The sequence below is a fragment of the Corythoichthys intestinalis genome, chromosome 6, assembly GCF_030265065.1.
Source record: "Corythoichthys intestinalis isolate RoL2023-P3 chromosome 6, ASM3026506v1, whole genome shotgun sequence".
Taxonomy (NCBI): Eukaryota; Metazoa; Chordata; class Actinopteri; order Syngnathiformes; family Syngnathidae; genus Corythoichthys; species Corythoichthys intestinalis.
The window spans coordinates 24,148,081-24,167,827 of NC_080400.1; the positions used below are offsets into that span (position 1 = coordinate 24,148,081).

At 38.3% G+C, this 19,747-nt stretch overlaps 1 protein-coding gene across 1 annotated transcript in view; it reads left to right on the top strand.

Moving 5' to 3' along the window:
• The first annotated feature begins 2,572 nt into the window (after window positions 1-2,572).
• ppp1r37 (protein phosphatase 1, regulatory subunit 37) overlaps window positions 2,573-19,747 on the top strand; it is a 66,838-nt gene continuing 49,663 nt past the window's right edge. Inside the window, exon 1 of the mRNA XM_057838533.1 lies at window positions 2,573-4,042. Within this exon, the coding sequence (XP_057694516.1) occupies window positions 3,337-4,042 (706 nt within the window). The 5' untranslated portion in view covers window positions 2,573-3,336. The remainder of the gene's footprint in view (window positions 4,043-19,747) is intronic.

Here is a 19,747-nt window from a genome sequence, read left to right on the forward strand (position 1 = left end):
GTCTATGGCCGTCAGTGGCAGCCAATGCGGCAATGAGGTAATTTTGGGCCATTCAAGGTTATTTACCTGTTCATTTTCAGTTACTTCCTGTTGATTTTGGGGAATTTTATGGGTCACTTCCTGTTCTGTAACTCAAAATAAACAGGAAGTGACCTGGGAATCACCCAAATGAAAAGGCAGTGGCTCAAACTCAACAGGAAATTACCTGTAAATCCCCTAAAATGGACAGCAAGTGACCTTTAAATGCCCCAAAAATCGGACCGAATGAACGTGAATGGTCTGGTTTTGAATGAACAAACGTTCCCAGTCTAAATGGATTGGACGTCAAGCACAGTCAATGGCAGCCTTAGAATTAACTGAGACACTATTATGTTCTACCATAATAGTAATAGTAGTAATAGAATTTGGTAGCAACTTAATGGTTCTTTTTTTTTGTTTTTTTGGTTTTTGTTTTGTTTTTTGTTTTTTTGTTTTTTTTTTCAACATTGGCACCTTTTTAAAACGATATCTCGATTCTTGACAGGAGCATATCGATAACCTTTTGGGATACAAAGTATCACGACATATCACCATTTCGATATTTTGTCACACCCCTACTTATGGTTCCCATCAACCGCGAAAAACGAGGGATCACTGTACCAAGGGCATAGGTTTGCATAGGGACGGTAGGGACATAACACTACCAGTTTTTCAGGATGCTTAAATTATCCCCACCAACTTTAAAGTAAACTTATTTGCGTTATATAATGATTTTAGTCATGTTATAGGTCATTTATATTTCTCCCATATGTTGTAAGGATAGAATTAATACTACCATTATTGAGTGAGTTACAGTACTTTCATTATGTTCAGACTTGCATTGACCCCTTTTCACTCGCTGAATGTGCCAGTCCATTTTTTTCACTCAAACACACGTTTGAATGGCTGATGACTTGAACCCACCCCCCACCCCCACCCCCCCACACACACACGCCTTCACAGCCCTACAGAAACAACATGCCGCCTCCCCCGCCCCCTTCGAAGATGAGGGATTTTTTTCCCCACCACCAGCAGCCACTGTAAGTAATGTAAAAAGACCTCAGTGTTGTGGAGGTGGGGAACACACCAGTAATTTTCCTACTGCTACAGTGCTTCAAGTCAATTTTGCTCAGATTTCTTGAAATAAGCTTAACAGACTTATTTTAAGCAAAAAGTTTGTATACTTAATCTTAAAAGAAAAACTTGTTTGTCAGAAATGTTCTTAATTCAACAATATTGTTCAAAACATTTGAAAGCAACGTTTTCTTGATTTAGGTTAAAAATGATCAACTTTTAGATGTATGGGCTCAATATGAACAAATAGTAATATCAACTTAAAGTGGAAGAATCTGACGCATTAATCTGTTAACTAGCCTTTAACACACAAAACAAGATGGGGAAACTTGTTTGACTAGATTTAACAAAAAATATTTTTTTTAAATTATGATTAAGACGTTATAAATTTGAGGTGTGAAAGTTGATACATGTCAATACAGATTTGCTTTGCGTTAATCATTTAGCCTATCAATTAATTAGGTTCATATTGGTGAGAAATGTAGCCCAGACCCCCGTTCACCCAATATGTTTGGTCTTATTAATGTTATGCTGTTTGCACTGTACACATTTTTTGGGGCACCTTGTCTAAAGATTTTTTAATATCTTGATTGATTTGTCAGGCAAGAAATTGTGTTTGTACTAGGGCTGTCAAAATTATCGCGTTAACGGGCGGTAATTAATTTTTAAAATTAATCACGTTAAAATATTTGACGCATTTAATGCACATGCCCCGCTCAAACAGATTAAAATGACAGCACAGTGTGACGTCCACTTGTTAATTGTGTTTTTGGGTGTTTTGTCGCCCTCTTCTGGCGCTTGGGTCTGACTGATTTTATGGGTTTCAGCACCATGAGTGAGAATTGTGTAATTATTGACATCAACAATGGCGAGCTACTAGTTTATTTTTTAATGGAAATTTTACAAATTTTACTAAAACGAAAACATTAAGAGGGATTTTAATATATAATTTCTATAACTTGTACTAACATTTATCTTTTAAGAACTACAAGTCTTTCTATCCACGGATCGCTTTAAGAGAATGTTAATAATGTTAATGCCATCTTGTTGATTTATTGTTATAATAAACAAATACAGCACTTATGTACAATAAGTTGAATGTATATATCCTTCTTATGTCTTATCTTTCCATTCCAACAATAATTTACAGAAAAATATGGCATATTTTATAGATGGTTTGAATTGCGATTGATTAATTAAGACAGACGTTGAGTGTCCAAATCGCTTATTTAACTGGCAATTTAGACGTTATAATTAAATGGCAGTAAAAAAAAATGGTAGACTTCTAATTAATTTAAAAAGATGTGTAGTGATGAAATTACATATTGAGTTGGGATTATAAAAATTAACATTTTTAACCATTTAATTTTAAACGATGCGTTAATAGAAGAAAAATCCAAATCGTGTTTGGCTTTCAGCAACACTTTGCAACAGTGCGGCCGCTGAACGCAGCTCGGGTGGTGCGACGCGGTGACGTCAGACGTGTGAACAACAAACGGTTGTTGGACTTTGACGAGCTAGCCTCTTGCCGCTCTGCGAATGGTCGCGTCAGACAAAAACAGCTCCAACTTACTGTACTTTCCGCTGACTTGTTCGCCCGCTAAATGCATATCTTCCTCTAAAAATCGAATAAGAGCTGGCAGTGAGAGCAGGTGTCTCTTCGGGACGGACGTTAGCCCAGCGGAAACATGCCGAGGAGGACTCGGTGTGTGTCGGTGTAACGCCTGCTGCTTTTCCAGCCGCCTGCGCTGCTCGATGGGTTGTGATGTGAGTCGAACGTCAAGTGAGACAACCCAACGATTACTTTTTGTACGCCCTAAATAATGGACTTCGGGGTGGTACGTGACGCGGCAGGTATGCGAGCAGACGCGGCCCTGGGTGTCAATGCGGGACATCACGCTAGCTAACGCTATTTACTTAAGCTCGCTTATCATCCCAATGAATTCCCTGCTAACTGTCGAGAGAAAAAGTTATGTTATGTTACTAGTTATGGAGGCGCCCTGACTGATCGAGTAGTGCTCTTTAATACTGCTGTCATTGTTCAATCATTCCCATTTGGTGGTAGAAAGTTGCACATGTCACGCAGGCATTTATGTTGGGTTATTAATGACCTCTGCACTAGCCCTCTAATTCAAAAAGTAATAATCAAAGTGTCTATTTAAGAATTTTGCAGTCTGTTAATTGGTCCATCCAGGCTGTGTGGTAAGCGTGCAAGACATTTGAGTTGAAACTGGACATGAAATCATGAATATCGAAGAGCAGCGTCTCGATCTGTGCAATGTCAAAACCAAAACGAGTATGGACGATGGTCATCATAACACTACCTTTGGCATCTCTGAGCTGATTGCAGACCCTGATGTTGATGGGCACAGTGTGTTACCTGCAGACACTATGCCTCACCTCACTGACAACCTTCAGTTGATTGAAAGAGACAACCACCAGGTGAAGGACGCTCTGGAAATTGATGAGGTTAATGGAAATAAGCATAGCAGCGGCCACGACGGGTCACCAAACCCAACTGAGTCATTCTTTCCCGTTGATGGAGACCACAAGGACTATGGCGCTGTGGATAAAACTAATGAACCTAAGGACGCAGAACCCGTCGAGTTTAACTACCCGGCGGAAGAAGACGACTGCGGGGAGATGGACATGGGTGTGGACCTGAGCCTGGACGAGAGCGGGGTGCTGGAAGCCGAGCCGACAACTGTCAGTTCGCTGTCAGATGGTGTATCACAGCCGTCGAGTGAAGTCGTCCCAACAGGCGGCGAGGCAGAAAGCCAGTCGGACGCGCAGCAAACAGGCGAGCCGTCTGGAACGGACCACGCTGTGTTGTATCCCACAGTGGAGGAAGGAGATGATAAACATAAACTGAGCGGCAAGAGGGTAACCTTTCCTTCAGATGACGACATTGTTTCTGGAGCAGTGGAACCAAAGGACCCCTGGAGACATGGTAATACGCAGAGTGTGTGTGTGTGCATGCATATTATGCGTGAAGGTGATTTTATCATTCATTGAACCTGTTAAACTGTGTTCAGTGTTCCTGCACAAACCTGCTTCTGAGAGCACTAGTGTTTAATATTAAGATAGTCCTTATTAGTTCATTCACAGTTTTTGGTGGTGAGAGTTATCTAATCTTATTAAAATGGGAAGACACTGCCAACCTCACCCAGTTCCAATAGACTGGACACCTACCACATAAATATCACCAAAATATGATAATTCACAGCTAGCTTCTCACGGTTCAGATGGAAAATTGTAAAATTTTGTCAAAATGATGTCAAATAAGCACAAATAAGTTTTATGACAAGGAAAAAATGGTTGCAACAAAATCCTACTGTTACAAGAAAAAACTCAAGAAAGAAAAGTGTTTTCTTGAACATCAAACAGAAATATATACTGTAATAGTCTTTATATGTTTAGAGGAAAAGTTAAAAATTATTAGGGTAAAGCCGTAGTGACTGCCAAAATTCACACACAAACCAAAATGCAACAGCTTGGAGACATAAAATCTTGCCATCTAAAAATCGTGTAATTTCACAAATGGCATAGTTGTTCCTTCAGACCTCAGCTGCAATGCTGGCCAAACATTTACTACCATGCTAATAGTCTTCCATATACATTTCGTTTGCCTAATGAGCTTTTATCATCAATGCTGTATGTCACACAGTATGTCCTTGCAATGGAATAAGCTATGAAAACCCAAACTTTCCAAGTACTCTCCCCTTTTACAAACATCAGTTGACGTCTTCGTTTTGAATATAAACAACTGTGACCAAACGGTTAGTCTTCCAAAGCTGCCAAGTACACCCGCTTGCCTAAGATGACAAATACAGTACCAAAAAAATGCATCTATTTACTCAGTATTACATTACATTTGTCATCCTGACAAGTCTAATGGTAGCTAATGCAAGTAACACTTTGTGAAATTAATGTGTAGTCATGAATTGATTGTAAAGTGAAAGATAAGATGGTACAAAGATTACCCAGTTAGTATCTTGTGGGTGGATCCCATTGCTTTTTAATGGTGATCTATGTTATGTTAACACTGAACCAGGAAGTTGATGCCGGACGTGGCACAGCCATAACTCTGCTGCTTGTCTGCTATCTCACAATTATTGATCCTGTCAGGCTTGGATGTAATTTCAGACGCTCGGTCGAGTTCATTGTTAAAACCAGCAGTTTTGGTGTTGTGGGGAGGCCTTAACAGCCTTGATTATTTTGTTTGTTTTTTAAACAATACAACAGTACTGTTTTTTTTTTTGTTTGTTTTTTTCACTTCAGGCAGTTACATTCATCTTCACAAATACAGATCTTTGCTTTCAAGAAACAACAGAGAGACAAAAAAAGACACAAAACAAAACAAAATGCCTGAAAAAGAGTGGGACAAAGAAAACTTATTAAATCCCACCCCGATTTCTCAATTATCATCAAAATAAATATACTAACTTTTAATCGGTATGCATTTTTTCATATCAGTTCTGCTTATTTAGGAAAGATTTCAGTGCCGAGTGCGATCAGGATGACTGTACTTTTCCTTTACAGTATTGTTTAAATATGTTATTAACCTCATTCAGCTACTTGATGTCTTTTTTTTGTTTTTTGTTTTTTTTTGGGGTCCAGAGGATAAAAATATGCAAGTGTGTATTGTCGTATCCCTCAAAATTCCTTAATCTAGGTACCCTAGTATCTCATCTACCTCGTAACGTAAAGGGACGACAAAGCGTTTCTCTCGTCCCTTTCACAGATAGTACATTTTATTCAGGTTAGCATTACTTTGGTCAAAGTACATTTTATCCAGGTTAGCATTACTTTGGTCAATTATTGTTCTGAATGAGCAGTTAAATGCTTTCTTTTGTCCCGTATATATTATGAATCTGCAGGCTCCTGCCTTAATAAAATGTGAGCACTGTGCTTTTCATTACCCATCAGTTCTTTACTGTTCTTTTTTCATCTCCAAAAAAACAGTGAATTGAACACGAGATCAAAATGCCTGCAGCTTTTATCCCTATCTACAGAGTGAGTCACTGCTCAGTGCTTAGAGCTGAATAAATAGCTACTGTAAAAATGTTCACCAGGCAACTCTAGAAGTGCAACTCTAGATTGTTGTGGCAAATGAATGAATATGAGGAGACTTGCTGGCTGAACCTGGAGCCAGGTGGAACAATAGTCTGCCTGCTAGGATCGTGTTTCCATTTTTGCCATTGGGGCGCTTGTATTATGGCTTTGCCAACAAACGAAGCTTCAAATAGCTGCAAAAGAGTAGCTTGGTGGTCGAATGTTATCTTGCACATAGATAGAAATCCCACTTTTCATGAATGGATTATTCATATTTTAATGAGTTTTTAATGACTTCAAACTCTTAAGGCGATATTTAAAAAATGTTATCAGCAAAAATGAACCATTTCAGTAAGGCGGAATATAACACTTGCTAAAGGAAGCGCAACTGTATAACCAGCAATTAGCTAATTATTTGGTAAAAGTTGTTGAGTCATTACACAAACATACAGTGGTACCTCGACATAAAAACGCAACGACATAAGTGAGTTTCGACATTTGATGTAAAATTTGACTTGTCATTTGTCTCGACATACGACGACATGGTCGAAATGTCATTGGTTTCCCGCAAGACGGCTGCAGGTGGATTTTCTTGTGAGAGAAATCAACATGGGTCCCAAGAAGGTTAGTGCAGGTGGTGGAAAAAGGAAAAAGGTGACGCTCACCATTGAAATTAAGAAGGGAATGATAGAACAATATGCAGGGTTTCCCTTAGGATTTTTTTAAACTGTGGTGGTGGGTTGCATTGGAGTCGGACAGCCTCACCATGTCGTGCCATGGCGAAATTGCGTCATATCATGACAAACGAGAATTTTTTTTCACATTTTTCCCCAAGAAGAACCATAACAAAGATCTATTCATAATATTTCATTAGCCAGGCTAATGTCATAGCTCTCAGCTACGGTACATGTACGTAGAATGCGTAGCTGATTACAGCTACATTACCCGACGTAATAATACTTTTATTTCCTGTAGCAATAGTACGACTTACATCTCACTGCCCTTTTTCCTTTTTTTGGCCCTAATATGTACTACATTACTACAACAATAATGGTCCTGTTAACGGACCCATTTCAAGGAGAAGGGAGATTTCTAAAAGCCGTGTAAAGAGTTAGTAGATTCGGTGAGAAGGTTAATAGCAAACTACATTTGCACACAAACGCACATCGAAGTACCATTTAGCTTAGCAAGGAGAGGTATGACAGTTATTTTTCGAGTGTTCCAGAGCTCGCAAAACCTGGAAAAAAGCGCATTTATCATTGTTTCGTCAGCCGTGATTGCATATATTTTCTGTCTGCCGAAACAGCCTTATAGCACAGATATAAGTACGCCTGCTCCTCTGCTATTGAATGCGTTGTTGATGTTAGCACGGCCTCGCTCTGAAAATGGAGCAAGGCTCTATTTTGGGACCAGCCTCTCAGCGCAAATTCATTCAAACTTTCTGTAACTTGCTGAAAAGTCCGATCCAAAACACTGTTAAGCCACAGATGGGGGGAAGAAGGAGAGGAGTCGGTATTGGCTTACCCACTTTATTGTGGAAACAATAATAAAGAAAACACAAACAAAAAAACAGCGGGGTGCTGCGACATGCGACCGCTATCTCGCCCGTTCTCCCATTGTTTCTACTCTATTTCCCCCACGTCACAGCTCCCGTGTCCGGTCGTCTCTTAAGGGGGCCGCGCTTAGTTATGGACATTACAATACACAATGAATAGGTTGCCGCTGAACCTTTCACACCAGGCTGTCGCTAGTTTGAAACGGCCTTTAAAAAAAAAAAAAAAAAATCATGTCATTTGCAAGGTGTGGCGGCTTTTATTTTTGTGTGGCGGTGCTCCGCAATCTTGTATATGTAGGGGAAACCCTGATATGATCGTGGTGTGCGCTTCAGTGAACTTGCTCGACAATACGACCAGAATATGTCTACGATCTCGAAGGTCATCCCCTGACCTCTGTCCGCCAGTCTTTATAAATTAAGGTGACAATTATTATTATTGTCACATCGGCAAGGAAGTCGCCAGCTTCGTCAGGTTTTCAATCATTTATTTCAGGACACAATGCAACAGAACACGGCTACTGTCTGACGTAGACGATGCCGACAACAACAACAGAACATGAAAAGTGAAAGTAAAAAACTCAACTCAATTCGTCACATTATTATTCCCATTAGAATTCATTTGTCTTGCTATGCGAAATTGCTATTTGAAATTGTACCTGCAGTATTTATGAAAGATTTAGTGTGAGTTTTTGGGGTGTGGAACGAATTCATTGAATTATGATGTATTCTTATGGGAAAATCCCGCCCAATTTACAAACCCAGTCTTGGAATGAATTAAATTCGTATGTAGAGGTACCACTGTACTTTTAATCACATAATCTCAAATGACATGCTTATTACAACAAATTGCTGCCAGCATATTCATGCTGCACGTAAAACAGCACAAACAGATAGATTAAAATGTCTTTCAGTAAATGACCAGCAAGAAATGAAACCTAATACCAAAGCTAAGTAACTGTTCCTGAAGTCAACAAATCTATTTGTTGAAGACATTCCCCTTTAATCCAGTTTTTTGAGCTCTTAATTTTAGGTGTGGAGTCACTCTCTTTATGCATCTGAGACTCCACACCTAAACTTTACAAGAAGAAGCTTTTTGGATTAAAGGTCTAACACCTTGAACAAACGAGAAACCCAGTTGCCTCGATTCAACCTTTGTGGATTACCTTGACCTGGATGACTTTAAATCTACGCACAGCTTCAAAAGTCACTTAACAGAACAGAAACAACTCTACACTGCTAGGCGAGGAACTGTACTTTAGGGCTGCAGCTGTTGATTATTTTATTAGTCGATTAATCGATGAATTACTTCGAGTAATCGGGTAATCGGATAAGGAACATAAAAAATTAAAATACCTGAGCTGAGCCTCAAACAATTAAAAATAAATAAATAACTGAGGATATAAGTACAACAAAAGAACAACTGGCTAATTTACATAGCAAAAGTCCGCTACATTAAAGGCTATAAAAAGTTAACATTTTTTTCAAACACAGATTCTCACAAAAAACGGCTAAAAATGGCTATATATAGCTATAAACTAAATTACGAATGGATAAAAAAAGCATTAGCTCAAACAAAAACTTAGCTTATGTTGGTCTTAACAGGGCAGCTGGATTCAGCCATGTGAAATGAGTTATGTCATATTCACTGTTGCCACTAGAGGGAAGTGTATCCATCCAAATCAATAAAACAAAATGCAAACACTTTCAAAACAAACCATTCCAACACCACTTTAATTAAACGAAAACACGAAGCAGCAAAATTTAATTCGAATATTTTTTTCTAATCAAATTACTCGAGTTTATCGATTAATCGTTGCAGCACTACTCCATTTTCTGAAACATGGTCCAGTAATATTTTACTTTTCACATTGAGAGAATAACTTTTATTTTCGTTCCCTTTCTTTTTTGTTCAAGTTCGCAAAAAATGCTTTTTGCTGTAATAATTAGAGGTGGGAATCTTGGTGCACCTAACGATTCGATTACGATTCAGAGGCTCCGATTATGAATCGATTATTGATGCCCGACTCCCAGCTATTAGCTGCTTTTAATGTTTACAAGAATTGTACAAAAATCCTCTCAAGCTTAAATAAACTACTATTTCAGTATCAAGTTAACAGTTCAAAACAGTAAATAAAAAAACTCAAGTCCCCATTCTCTATCCGCAGCTTTAAACTACATTTAATTAATTTAATGTTGTAAATCAACTAGAGCTGAAACGAATACTCGAGCAACTCGAGTAACTCGAGTTTAAAAACTGATCCGAGTAATTTTATTCACCTCGAGGAATCGTTTAATTTTGCCAGCTCTAAGCATCACGTTTTGCCCGGACTACTTTTAATGCTGGACAACACGCTGACATCACGTGCGTAGAGGAAGAAGCAATAAAAAAAAAATAATAAAAACTTACTGCAGCCGACAGCCGCGACAAACTACGACGACGTTGCTAAAAACTACGCCCACATGATGCTAGTGTGGTAGCAGGTAGTGTCCGATGTGTCTCTTAGATATTGCATGTATTTAGGACTAGATGCGAAATGACACTCGGCCGCGTCTGGGCAGCGTTAGTAAACAGCCGCCATCTTTAAGCTGTAGACTTCTCATCGCTAATAAACGTTACTGTCACTCGCTTACGTAACGTTAGCCCTTCGGAGGGCTAGGTTTCTATTGATTATGACGACTGTCGATGCGTGGCTAACGTGTCCTACATACAGGCTTTATTTAATCTGTAAAAACACAGTGCTGTAGAGTGGTGAGGGTGTAAAATTAAAACATAATAAAGCTAACTGTCAGTTTTAGCTCAGTAGTCATTGCTGAATAAAACACCAAGTAACACTGGTCCCTAATGTGCTCCAATACAGCATGTTCATACATTTATTTTGAACTCTGGAAAAACTCAAAATCGTATCAGTACTTACAGTTTAGTCTAACTTAAAACTTAACTAGAACTTAAAAATAGCTTGACACAAATGGAAATTAAATTGAAACACGCGGGAAAAACACGTAGCTTTCAATTGATGTGTGTTATCAAGCGTAATTACATTTTTAGGTAAGAAATATGTTTGTGTTTTTTTTTTTTATAAAATCTAGACTTTTTTAAATGAAAGCAGTGAATTTTTTTTTCTAGTCAAATCTTAGATGCAATTGTTGGCTGTTTTCAACAATGTACATCAAAAATAAAGACATTGATTGACTGAAAATGGTTCAATATTGGATTAAATGTCTTTTTTTCTCATATTTATAATTGCTCTTTATCTTTAAAAAAAAAAAGTTTTATCCGATTACTCGATTAATCGATAGAATTTTCAGTCGATTACTAAAATATTCGATAGCTGCAGCCCTAGAATCAACCGTTAAATTTGTTAAAATTGCTCCCGTTATTCCATAATTTCCCTTCTGTCTACTTTCGACATGTGAAACTTTTAAAACTGTTTCATCATTTAAAGATAGATTCAAGTCATGATTTTTTAGTAGTATTTTTAAAAAGTTAATAGGTTCGCTTGGAAGGTTCGCTACAACAGCCTTCCAGAGAAGTCTACAGCTTTAAGATGGCAGCTGTTTACTAACGCCGACGAATCTGTCATTTCTAATCTAGTTTTCTATACATGTGTTAACGCCGCCGAGTCTGTCATTTCGCATTTCGTTCTATACACATGTGATATCTACCCTAGCATTATGTAGGCGTAGTTTGTAGCGGCTGTCCGTCGTAGTCAGGTAGTATTGTTTTTTTTATCTAGTTGAGCATGATGTTTACTCTCGGTCAGTTCCTCATTGCGTCCCGAAGACCGCGCTGACTGTGTTTTAGTTCCGCTTTACTTAGCATATTTCAATAATCTGAATTTGGATGTTTGTGATTTAAGCCTGCACACTATATCGTTTGAACATTGGCATCGCAATATGTGCATGTGCAATAGTCCTATCGCAGGACGTGCAATTGTTTTTTTTAATTTTTTTGAACACGTAAACTTTTGTTTTGCTTCATAAAAGCAGCAAGTGTGCAGAGACGTGGTCTCCTGGATCCCTTTTACATACAGTACTGTGCAAACGTTTTAGGCAGGACACCTGCCTAAAACGTTTGCACAGTACTGTATATTTTTATTATATTATGTATATACAGGATATACTGTATGTATATATTTTCCCCAAGTGAAAGCTTCCATGATCCTAATAAATTTAATATTATGTATATACAGGATATACTGTATGTATATATTTTCCTCAAGTGGAAGCTTCCATGATCCTAATAAATTTAATAATTAAAAATATATATATACAGTACTGTGCATCAATCTTCATAATTCATGAATGAAGCCCCTTAGCCTGGAGTAAACTGTATTCTATGAATACAATGTGGTCATGGTGGGTCAACCAAAGGCTTCCCAAACAAAGCAATTCAAGTCATCTGGTGAAAATTCTTCTAGTTTTAATATTGCAATGTATATCGCAATATATCGCAAACCCCCCCAAAAAGTCACAATGTAAGTTTTTCCAATATCGGTCAGCCCTATCATGAATTGTTCCCGAATCTTCCACGGCCGAATCGCGAATAATCTAAGAATCAGAAATTTCGCATACCTCTACTAATAATATCCCCTGCACCGGTTATTTCTTGGTGTTTATCTGATACAGCATTGTAGTTGTGTTCAAAACATTTCTCAATGCAAAATGAATCGCAAAACCTAAGAACTGACATTTACAAGCGAGGATACCGTTCCATTCCTAATGACTACTGGCGGTATACTTACTTAGTATCGTGACAGTGAAATTTTTGCGAACACTGGCAAAAAGGTAAATGGACAGCATTAACATCAAGAGAATATTCTTCTCGCACTCTTCTTTTTGCCAAAGCTTTATTACAGAAAAATTGTGTTGCAAAAGGTCAAGGTAAAAAGCAGACAAACAAATTCTTTGTTGGCGTAAATGATCGGGATGCCGATCGATCGGGTCCGATCACGTCATTTTCAAAGTATCGGAATCGGCAAAAAAATATCGGGCATGCCTTTTAAAAAAATTTTTTTTTTTTTTTTTTTTTTTTAATTAAATCGTTTTCTAATTGTATTTAACGTTACAGACAAAATGTCTTACACTCATCCAGAGTCTTTAGTTTTGACTTAAAGTAGGGCTATCAAATTTATCGCGTTAACGCCGGTAATTAATTTTTAAAAATTAATCACGTTTAAATTAGGGCTGTCCCAAACGACTAATTTTCTCCCGATTAGTCAGCCAACTATTTTTACGATTAGTCGACTAATCTAATAATTTTTTTTTTTTTTTTTTTTTTTTTTAACTAATTTAGCAATGAATTTTTTGTTGACGCTTATCAATTCACAAAAAACATATTGGAACACTCAAATTATTTATTAAAGTACAAATAAACACGTAAATAACAATAATAAATCACAAATAAACAATGAGTTCAAATGCTGATAGAATTAACTAGTGTAGCATCCCGATTGAAAAGATGGTCTCTTAAACTGATGGTTTACAACTTTTATTCCATCCTTGATGTAAACACACCGTAAGAGCTACGGTGCACACAAATAAAGCAACACAATTAGAAATTAACAAAAACTTTTCACCTTTTTCCTTTTAAACCTTATTTATATATCAATGAATTGCCTATATGAATTGCCTTTACCTTATTACCTTATCATTGACAATCTCTCCCTTGAGTGCAATGACTGTATATACTGTATATATTTATGACCTTTTAACCTTATATAATTTTCTATACATTAAAATAAACCATAACATGAAATAAACCTTTCAATTAGCATTAAGAACAATACTAATAGCACTTATAGGCCCATTGTCAATGAAACATTATTATTTAGTAAGGCGACAGCACCCTCTGGTGTACAAAAAATGAAGGGAAAAAAAATTTACAAACTGCGTGAAGGCGCTTGAGTTGTTTATTCACGGCCGACACGCAGCCAAGCTTGGCACTGAACAGACAGGACAGAAGAGTGTACTCTCCTTTGTTTCTTTGAAATAAGTCAATGTTTTGGACACTCTGTTGCGCTTTTTTTGGCTTTGTGCCGCTTTCCCCGCTTGCAAACAGAGCATCCGACATTCTAACTTTCCACGCTTATATTTTTTTAACCCTTCATTAACCGTCGACGGGATGTTGTGCTCGTCGACGGATTTACGTCATCGATGACGTCGACTATGTCGACTATTCGGGACAGCTCTAGTTTAAATATTTAACGCACTTAACGCATGCGCTGCACGACCCACTCACGCATTGTCGCGTTCAATCTATAATGGCGCCGTTATAGCTATATATAGAGCTAAAAGGCAGCGCAAAATGAGTTGAGTGAATTTTGGCAGTCTTTGGAGCCTTTTTTTTAAATTCCTAAAGCCTTACATTCCCTCTCTCAACAATTAGAAATATCGTGGGAAGCAATGTGGGGAAGAAAGGCAGTAGTTGATCTTTTTCTTAACACCCTATGTTATTTCCCAACGCAGGGAAGATATATCAGTTGGTGCCACTACGCACAGTCATGGTTGCACTTCCCATCATGCATTTGGCCAGAACAGTTAAATGGCTACAGTATCATTTAATGAAAGCTCAACAAGTACACTAGATGGCAATATTTAGTCACAATTTACAAAGTCACATTTATCCTTTAAGAATTACAAGTCTTTCTATCTGTGGATCCCTCTCACGGAAAGAATGTTTACAATGTAAATGCCATTTTGAGGATTAATTGTCATAGAAAACAAATACAGTACTTATGTACTGTATGTTGAATGTATATATTCGTCCGAGTTTTATTCATTTTTTTCTTAATGCATTGCCAAAATGTGTATGATCGGGAAAAATTATCGGGAATGATTGGAATTGAATCGGGAGCAAACAAAAAAAGCAATCGGATCGGAAAATATCGGGATCGGCAGATACTCAAACTAAAACGATCGGATCGGGAGCAAAAAAACATGATCGGAACAACCCTAATTATTATATAAGTTCACATGTTATTTCGGTGTTTTAGAGTGACACTGATGCTTTGGTAAACTTGTTAGCATGTTCTTTATGCTATAGTTGTCTAAATAACTCTTAATAGCTATGTTACGTTAACATACCGGCCACGTTTGTATTTCGTTGTTCATGCATCATGTAACATTATCATACTGTACACTTATTCAGCATGTTGTTTTCTATTGTATTTCTATTTTAAATTGCCTTTCAAGATGACATATGTATGTATTCTATGTGTTGGATTTTATCAAGTAAATTTTCCCCAAAAATGCGACTTATACTCCGGTGCGACTTATATGTTTTCTCCTCTTCGATGGGTATTTTATGGCTGGTGCGACTTATACTCAGGTGCGACTTAGTCCGAAAAATACGGCATATGCATATATGGCCGAATTAAATATGACACAGCTGATTATACAGATCTATCAAAAAAAAATTTCTCCATCTTAGATCTCAATCTTAAAATCGTCCAACTTCACTTTTAACTCGCGTTAAGGCCAGGAAGTTACAACAGCACTTTGCAACAAACTGCAATACCTCACGTCTCCCTCTGCAATTGCCAAGTTCAATACTATATCAGTGAATCATGCACTTTATGAAAGCACTGTATCACATTGCAGCACATGTTGTCTTTTATTAATCAGTCACCACAAGTATTGCTGATCCACATAGGACTTCTCTGCTTGGTCATTAAGTAGGATATCCTTTCACAGCCTGATTACTTTAGTGAGAGGTGCACTATTTATAGTGTTTATTCCTGAACATAAAACAATGCAACGCTTTGTCCCACGTTCAGTCCCATGTCGTGTCCTCAGACCTACTTGGCACCAGGCTAGTAGTGGTTCTACGACCGTAAAAGTTATTTGTAATGGCCGGGAACCAAGTGACACACTGTTACAGTACCATAGGTTGGTTCAGTTCGTTCAAGAGGAAACCACTTGACTCAAGTCTTTTCTTGCAATAGACCACCATTAAACAATGTGCTTTTGTTGTACCAAGGTAGCCTTGGGGTCTTCCTTTAACTTTGTTTGAGCAAATTATAGTCATGTTTTAACAACTATAACCTGAAAAATGGTTGCACGACAGGACATGTATAGGAAAATAAACTATTTGTGTCTTTTTTTTTTTTTTTTTTTTTTTTTTTTAATTGTCTCTAGCGGTGATTTCTAATCCCAAACACGTCTGTGTAAGCCTTTCTGCTCGCTCGTCAAACAGGAATTCCTTGCTCTCCCACTCGTGGACCTGCTTTGTCTGCACGTTGACAAAATATTTTTTCAACTCTCCACGAGCACAGCCATTGCACATCAAATACCCCCTTCATTTAAAAATAGAACTCTTGTACCCCTCATCATGCCATCTGGTCTCACTCGCTAGCTTTGTGTTTGAGATGAACTTTTTAGTGTCGTACTTATTGTGGAATTAAAACGTTTGTTTATAATTCCTTGAAAAGCTATGGGTAAAATCAAGTTTTTGTTTTTAGCGTATATTTTATAAGGCACTAATTGGCCGCCATTGACAGCGTTACACGTCTAATCGGAGGATGCATGCCTGTTTAAATGAAATGTCTGCCGTTGTCAATGGCAAGCAATGACTGAAATACTTTGACATTTAGAAAATAAGAAAAGGGGGGGGGGGGTCAACTGTGGTGTGTTTTTAGAGACCATAACGGGTGTCTTCTCGTATACTTTCTATCTAATCTTGCTTTAGTAACATATTAATTGATATTTTTTTCCTTAAAAAATATATACAATCACAAGTTAGATCATGTAGGCCAAACTTGTATACCAAATGTTAGCATGCTGACCTACACGACACAAAATGTGATGTCTGCATACTATACAGTGGGGCAAATAAGTATTTAGTCAACCACCAATTGTGCAAGTTCTCCTACTTGAAAAGATTAGAGAGGCCTGTAATTGTCAACTTGGGTAAACCTCAACCATGAGAGACAGAATGTGGGGGAAAAAAAACAGAAAATCACATTGTTTGATTTTTAAAGAATTTATTTGTAAATCATGGTGGAAAATAAGTATTTGGTCAATACCAAAAGTTCATCTCAATACTTTGTTATGTACTGTATTAATGGCACCTGTTTTAACTCATTATCGGTATAAAAGACACCTGCCCAAAACCTCAGTCAGTCAGACTCCAAACTCCACCAGGGCTGTCGAAGGACACCAGAGACAAAATTGTAGACCTGCACCAGGCTGGGAAGACTGAATCTGCAATAGGTAAAACGCTTGGTGTAAAGAAATCAACTGTGGGAGCAATTATTAGAAAATGGAAGACATACAAGACCACTGATAATCTCCATCGATCTGGGGCTCCCTGCAAGATCTCACCCCGTGGCGTCAAAATGATAACAAGAACAGTGAGCAAAAATCCCAGAACCACACGGGGGGACCTAGTGAATGACCTACAGAGAGCTGGAACCACAGTAACAAAGGCTACTATCAGTAACACAATGCGGTGCCAGGGACTCAAATCCTGCACTGCCAGACGTGACCCCCTGCTGAAGAAAGTACTCATCCAGGCCCGTCTGGGGTTCGCTAGAGAGCATTTGGATGATCCAGAAGAGGACTGGGTGAATGTGTTATGGTCAGATGAAACCAAAATAGAACTTTTTGGTAGAAACACAGGTTCTCGTGTTTGGAGGAGGAAGAATACTGAATTGCATCTGAAGAACACCATACCCACTGTGACGCATGGGGGTGGAAACATCATGCTTTGGGGCTGTTTTTCTGCGAAGGGACCAGGACGACTGATCTGTGTAAAGGAAAGAATGAATGGGGCCATGTCTCGAGAGATTTTGAGTGAAAATCTCCTTCCATCAGCAAGGGCATTGAAGATGAGACGTGGCTGGGTCTTTCAGCATGACAATGATCCCAAACACACAGCCAGGGCAACAAAGGAGTGGCTTCGTAAGAAGCATTTCAAGGTCCTGGAGTGGCCTAGCCAGTCTCCAGATCTCAACCCCATAGAAAATCTGTGGAAGCAGTTGAAAGTCCGTGTTGCCCAAAACATCACTGCTCTAGAGGAGATCTGCATGGAGGAATGGGCCAAAATACCAGCAACAGTGTGTGAAAAGCTTGTGAAGAGTTACAGAAAATGTTTGGCCTCAGTTATTGTCAACAAAGGGTACATAACAAAGTATTGAGATGAACTTTTGGTATTGACCAAATACTTATTTTCCACCATGATTTGCAAATAAATTCTTTCAAAATCAAACAATGTGATTTTCTGGGTTTTTTCCCACATTCTGTCTCTCATGGTTGAGGTTTACCCACTTTGACAATTACAGGCCTCTCTAATATTTTCCAGTGGGAGAACTTGCACAATTGACTAAACACTTATTTGCCCCACTGTATGTGGATGCAAGGTCTTTGTTTTGTTTCTAATTCCCAATAATATTCATTTGTCAAATAGAATAGAATAGAAAGGCTTTATTATCATTGTACTGAGTTCTGTGAGATTTAAAGATAAATAAGGAGTTTAGAGTCGCTCTCTTAGTATTCTGAACACGTTTTTCCCCACAGAATTAGCTTGCAAGGTTAATTTGTGTGGATGTAATACAGCCCGCAAGTAGAAAATAATCATACATGCATTAATCGGTAGAATATTCACTTCTAAAAATATTGGATAGTTGCAAACCTCAATAATGTCTACAAATTAGAAGAGCATTATTTCTCCCTTCAGTTGCTTGAAGCCCCGATTAATTAACAAATGTGTTCGTAGCTCTTGTTTCATCATAGTTTTGTCCAGACGAGTGAGCGCTCTCGCCATAAGAGCCTCAGTTCTTCTCCTCCTGCCCCACCTCTGTTGAGCCAGCCAGCTGTCAAGTGTGAATGACGTTGCTCTAGTGTCCTGGGAGCGGTGCTGCAGACTGGGAGTGGGGTGTCTATTTTCAAAACTGGCATGGGCATGTTGAGAAGGAACTGTTTTCAGCGACACCAGAAGGCTATTTTCACTTTAAGCTCATGACATCGAAAATCACATCATTATTGCTTGCGCTGCTAAAAAAAAAGAAAATTATTGATGTCTTAATTTATTTTGAAAAGAGATCCCATTCCTTTGAGGCCGCGACAACATTTTAATGTCAACGCCTGCATTTAGATGTTCAGTGACATTTCAAAGCTGATAGGTCTTACTATATTGTTTCTCCAAAGGCTTTGGTTTCCCTGTACACACAAAAATGTCATTTGGCTCAACACACAAAAACAGCGTTGTTTACAGCCATACACACCATCATTATCATTATCCAGCAGTAATACAAATGATTCTGTTCAGAACTCACAATGCACCTTTTCAAGAGTTCAGAGATATTAAGATTTGATGGACAGAATGAGGTGTAATACGCTAGGTTTATACTGCAGGTCTTAATGCACAATTACGACAGTCAGTTTGCCCCGATTCAGCCATGAAAGCAATACTGAAATATTGCTCATTTTGCGATCAGTAAGAAACCGAGCATTATCAGGCTCATGCTTTTCTTCATTGTATTTTTTTTTATTTTTTTATTTTTTATTATGACTGTGGTCAAGCCCGCCTCCAGCGTAGCAAAAGCAGAGTTCAAGCTAGGCGCTAATGCACAGCTATATCGCTGCCGTCTTGCCTGCTCCTTTCACTCTTTGCAGAAGTAATTGCTGCATGAATTCCGATCTGGACGACTTGACAGTTCAGACCGCCGCCACTTTCAGGAAAAATGTGGCCCCAATCGGATTTAAACCACATACGAAATTGACCCAGATGGGATTTGGAAATAATCCGCTTCCATGCACTTGTCCCGTTCAGACCTTCAAGTTAATGCCTCACTCGAGCAGGAAAAACACGAAAAAATCAGATTCGTGCATTAAGACCTGCGGGACTTAGCCACAGAGAACTTTCAGATTGCTCGAATGCAAAATTTGCAGCTTTTTTCTCTTTATGATTGGTTCAAAGTACAACAATTGTCTGGTCGTTGTCCTTCCACCTGGAGAACTAAACATTTTTGTTGATACGAGCTGTGGCTCATTTGAATTTTTTTCTTTTACTCACGAACACCAGACGATCTAATCAATAGCATCAAC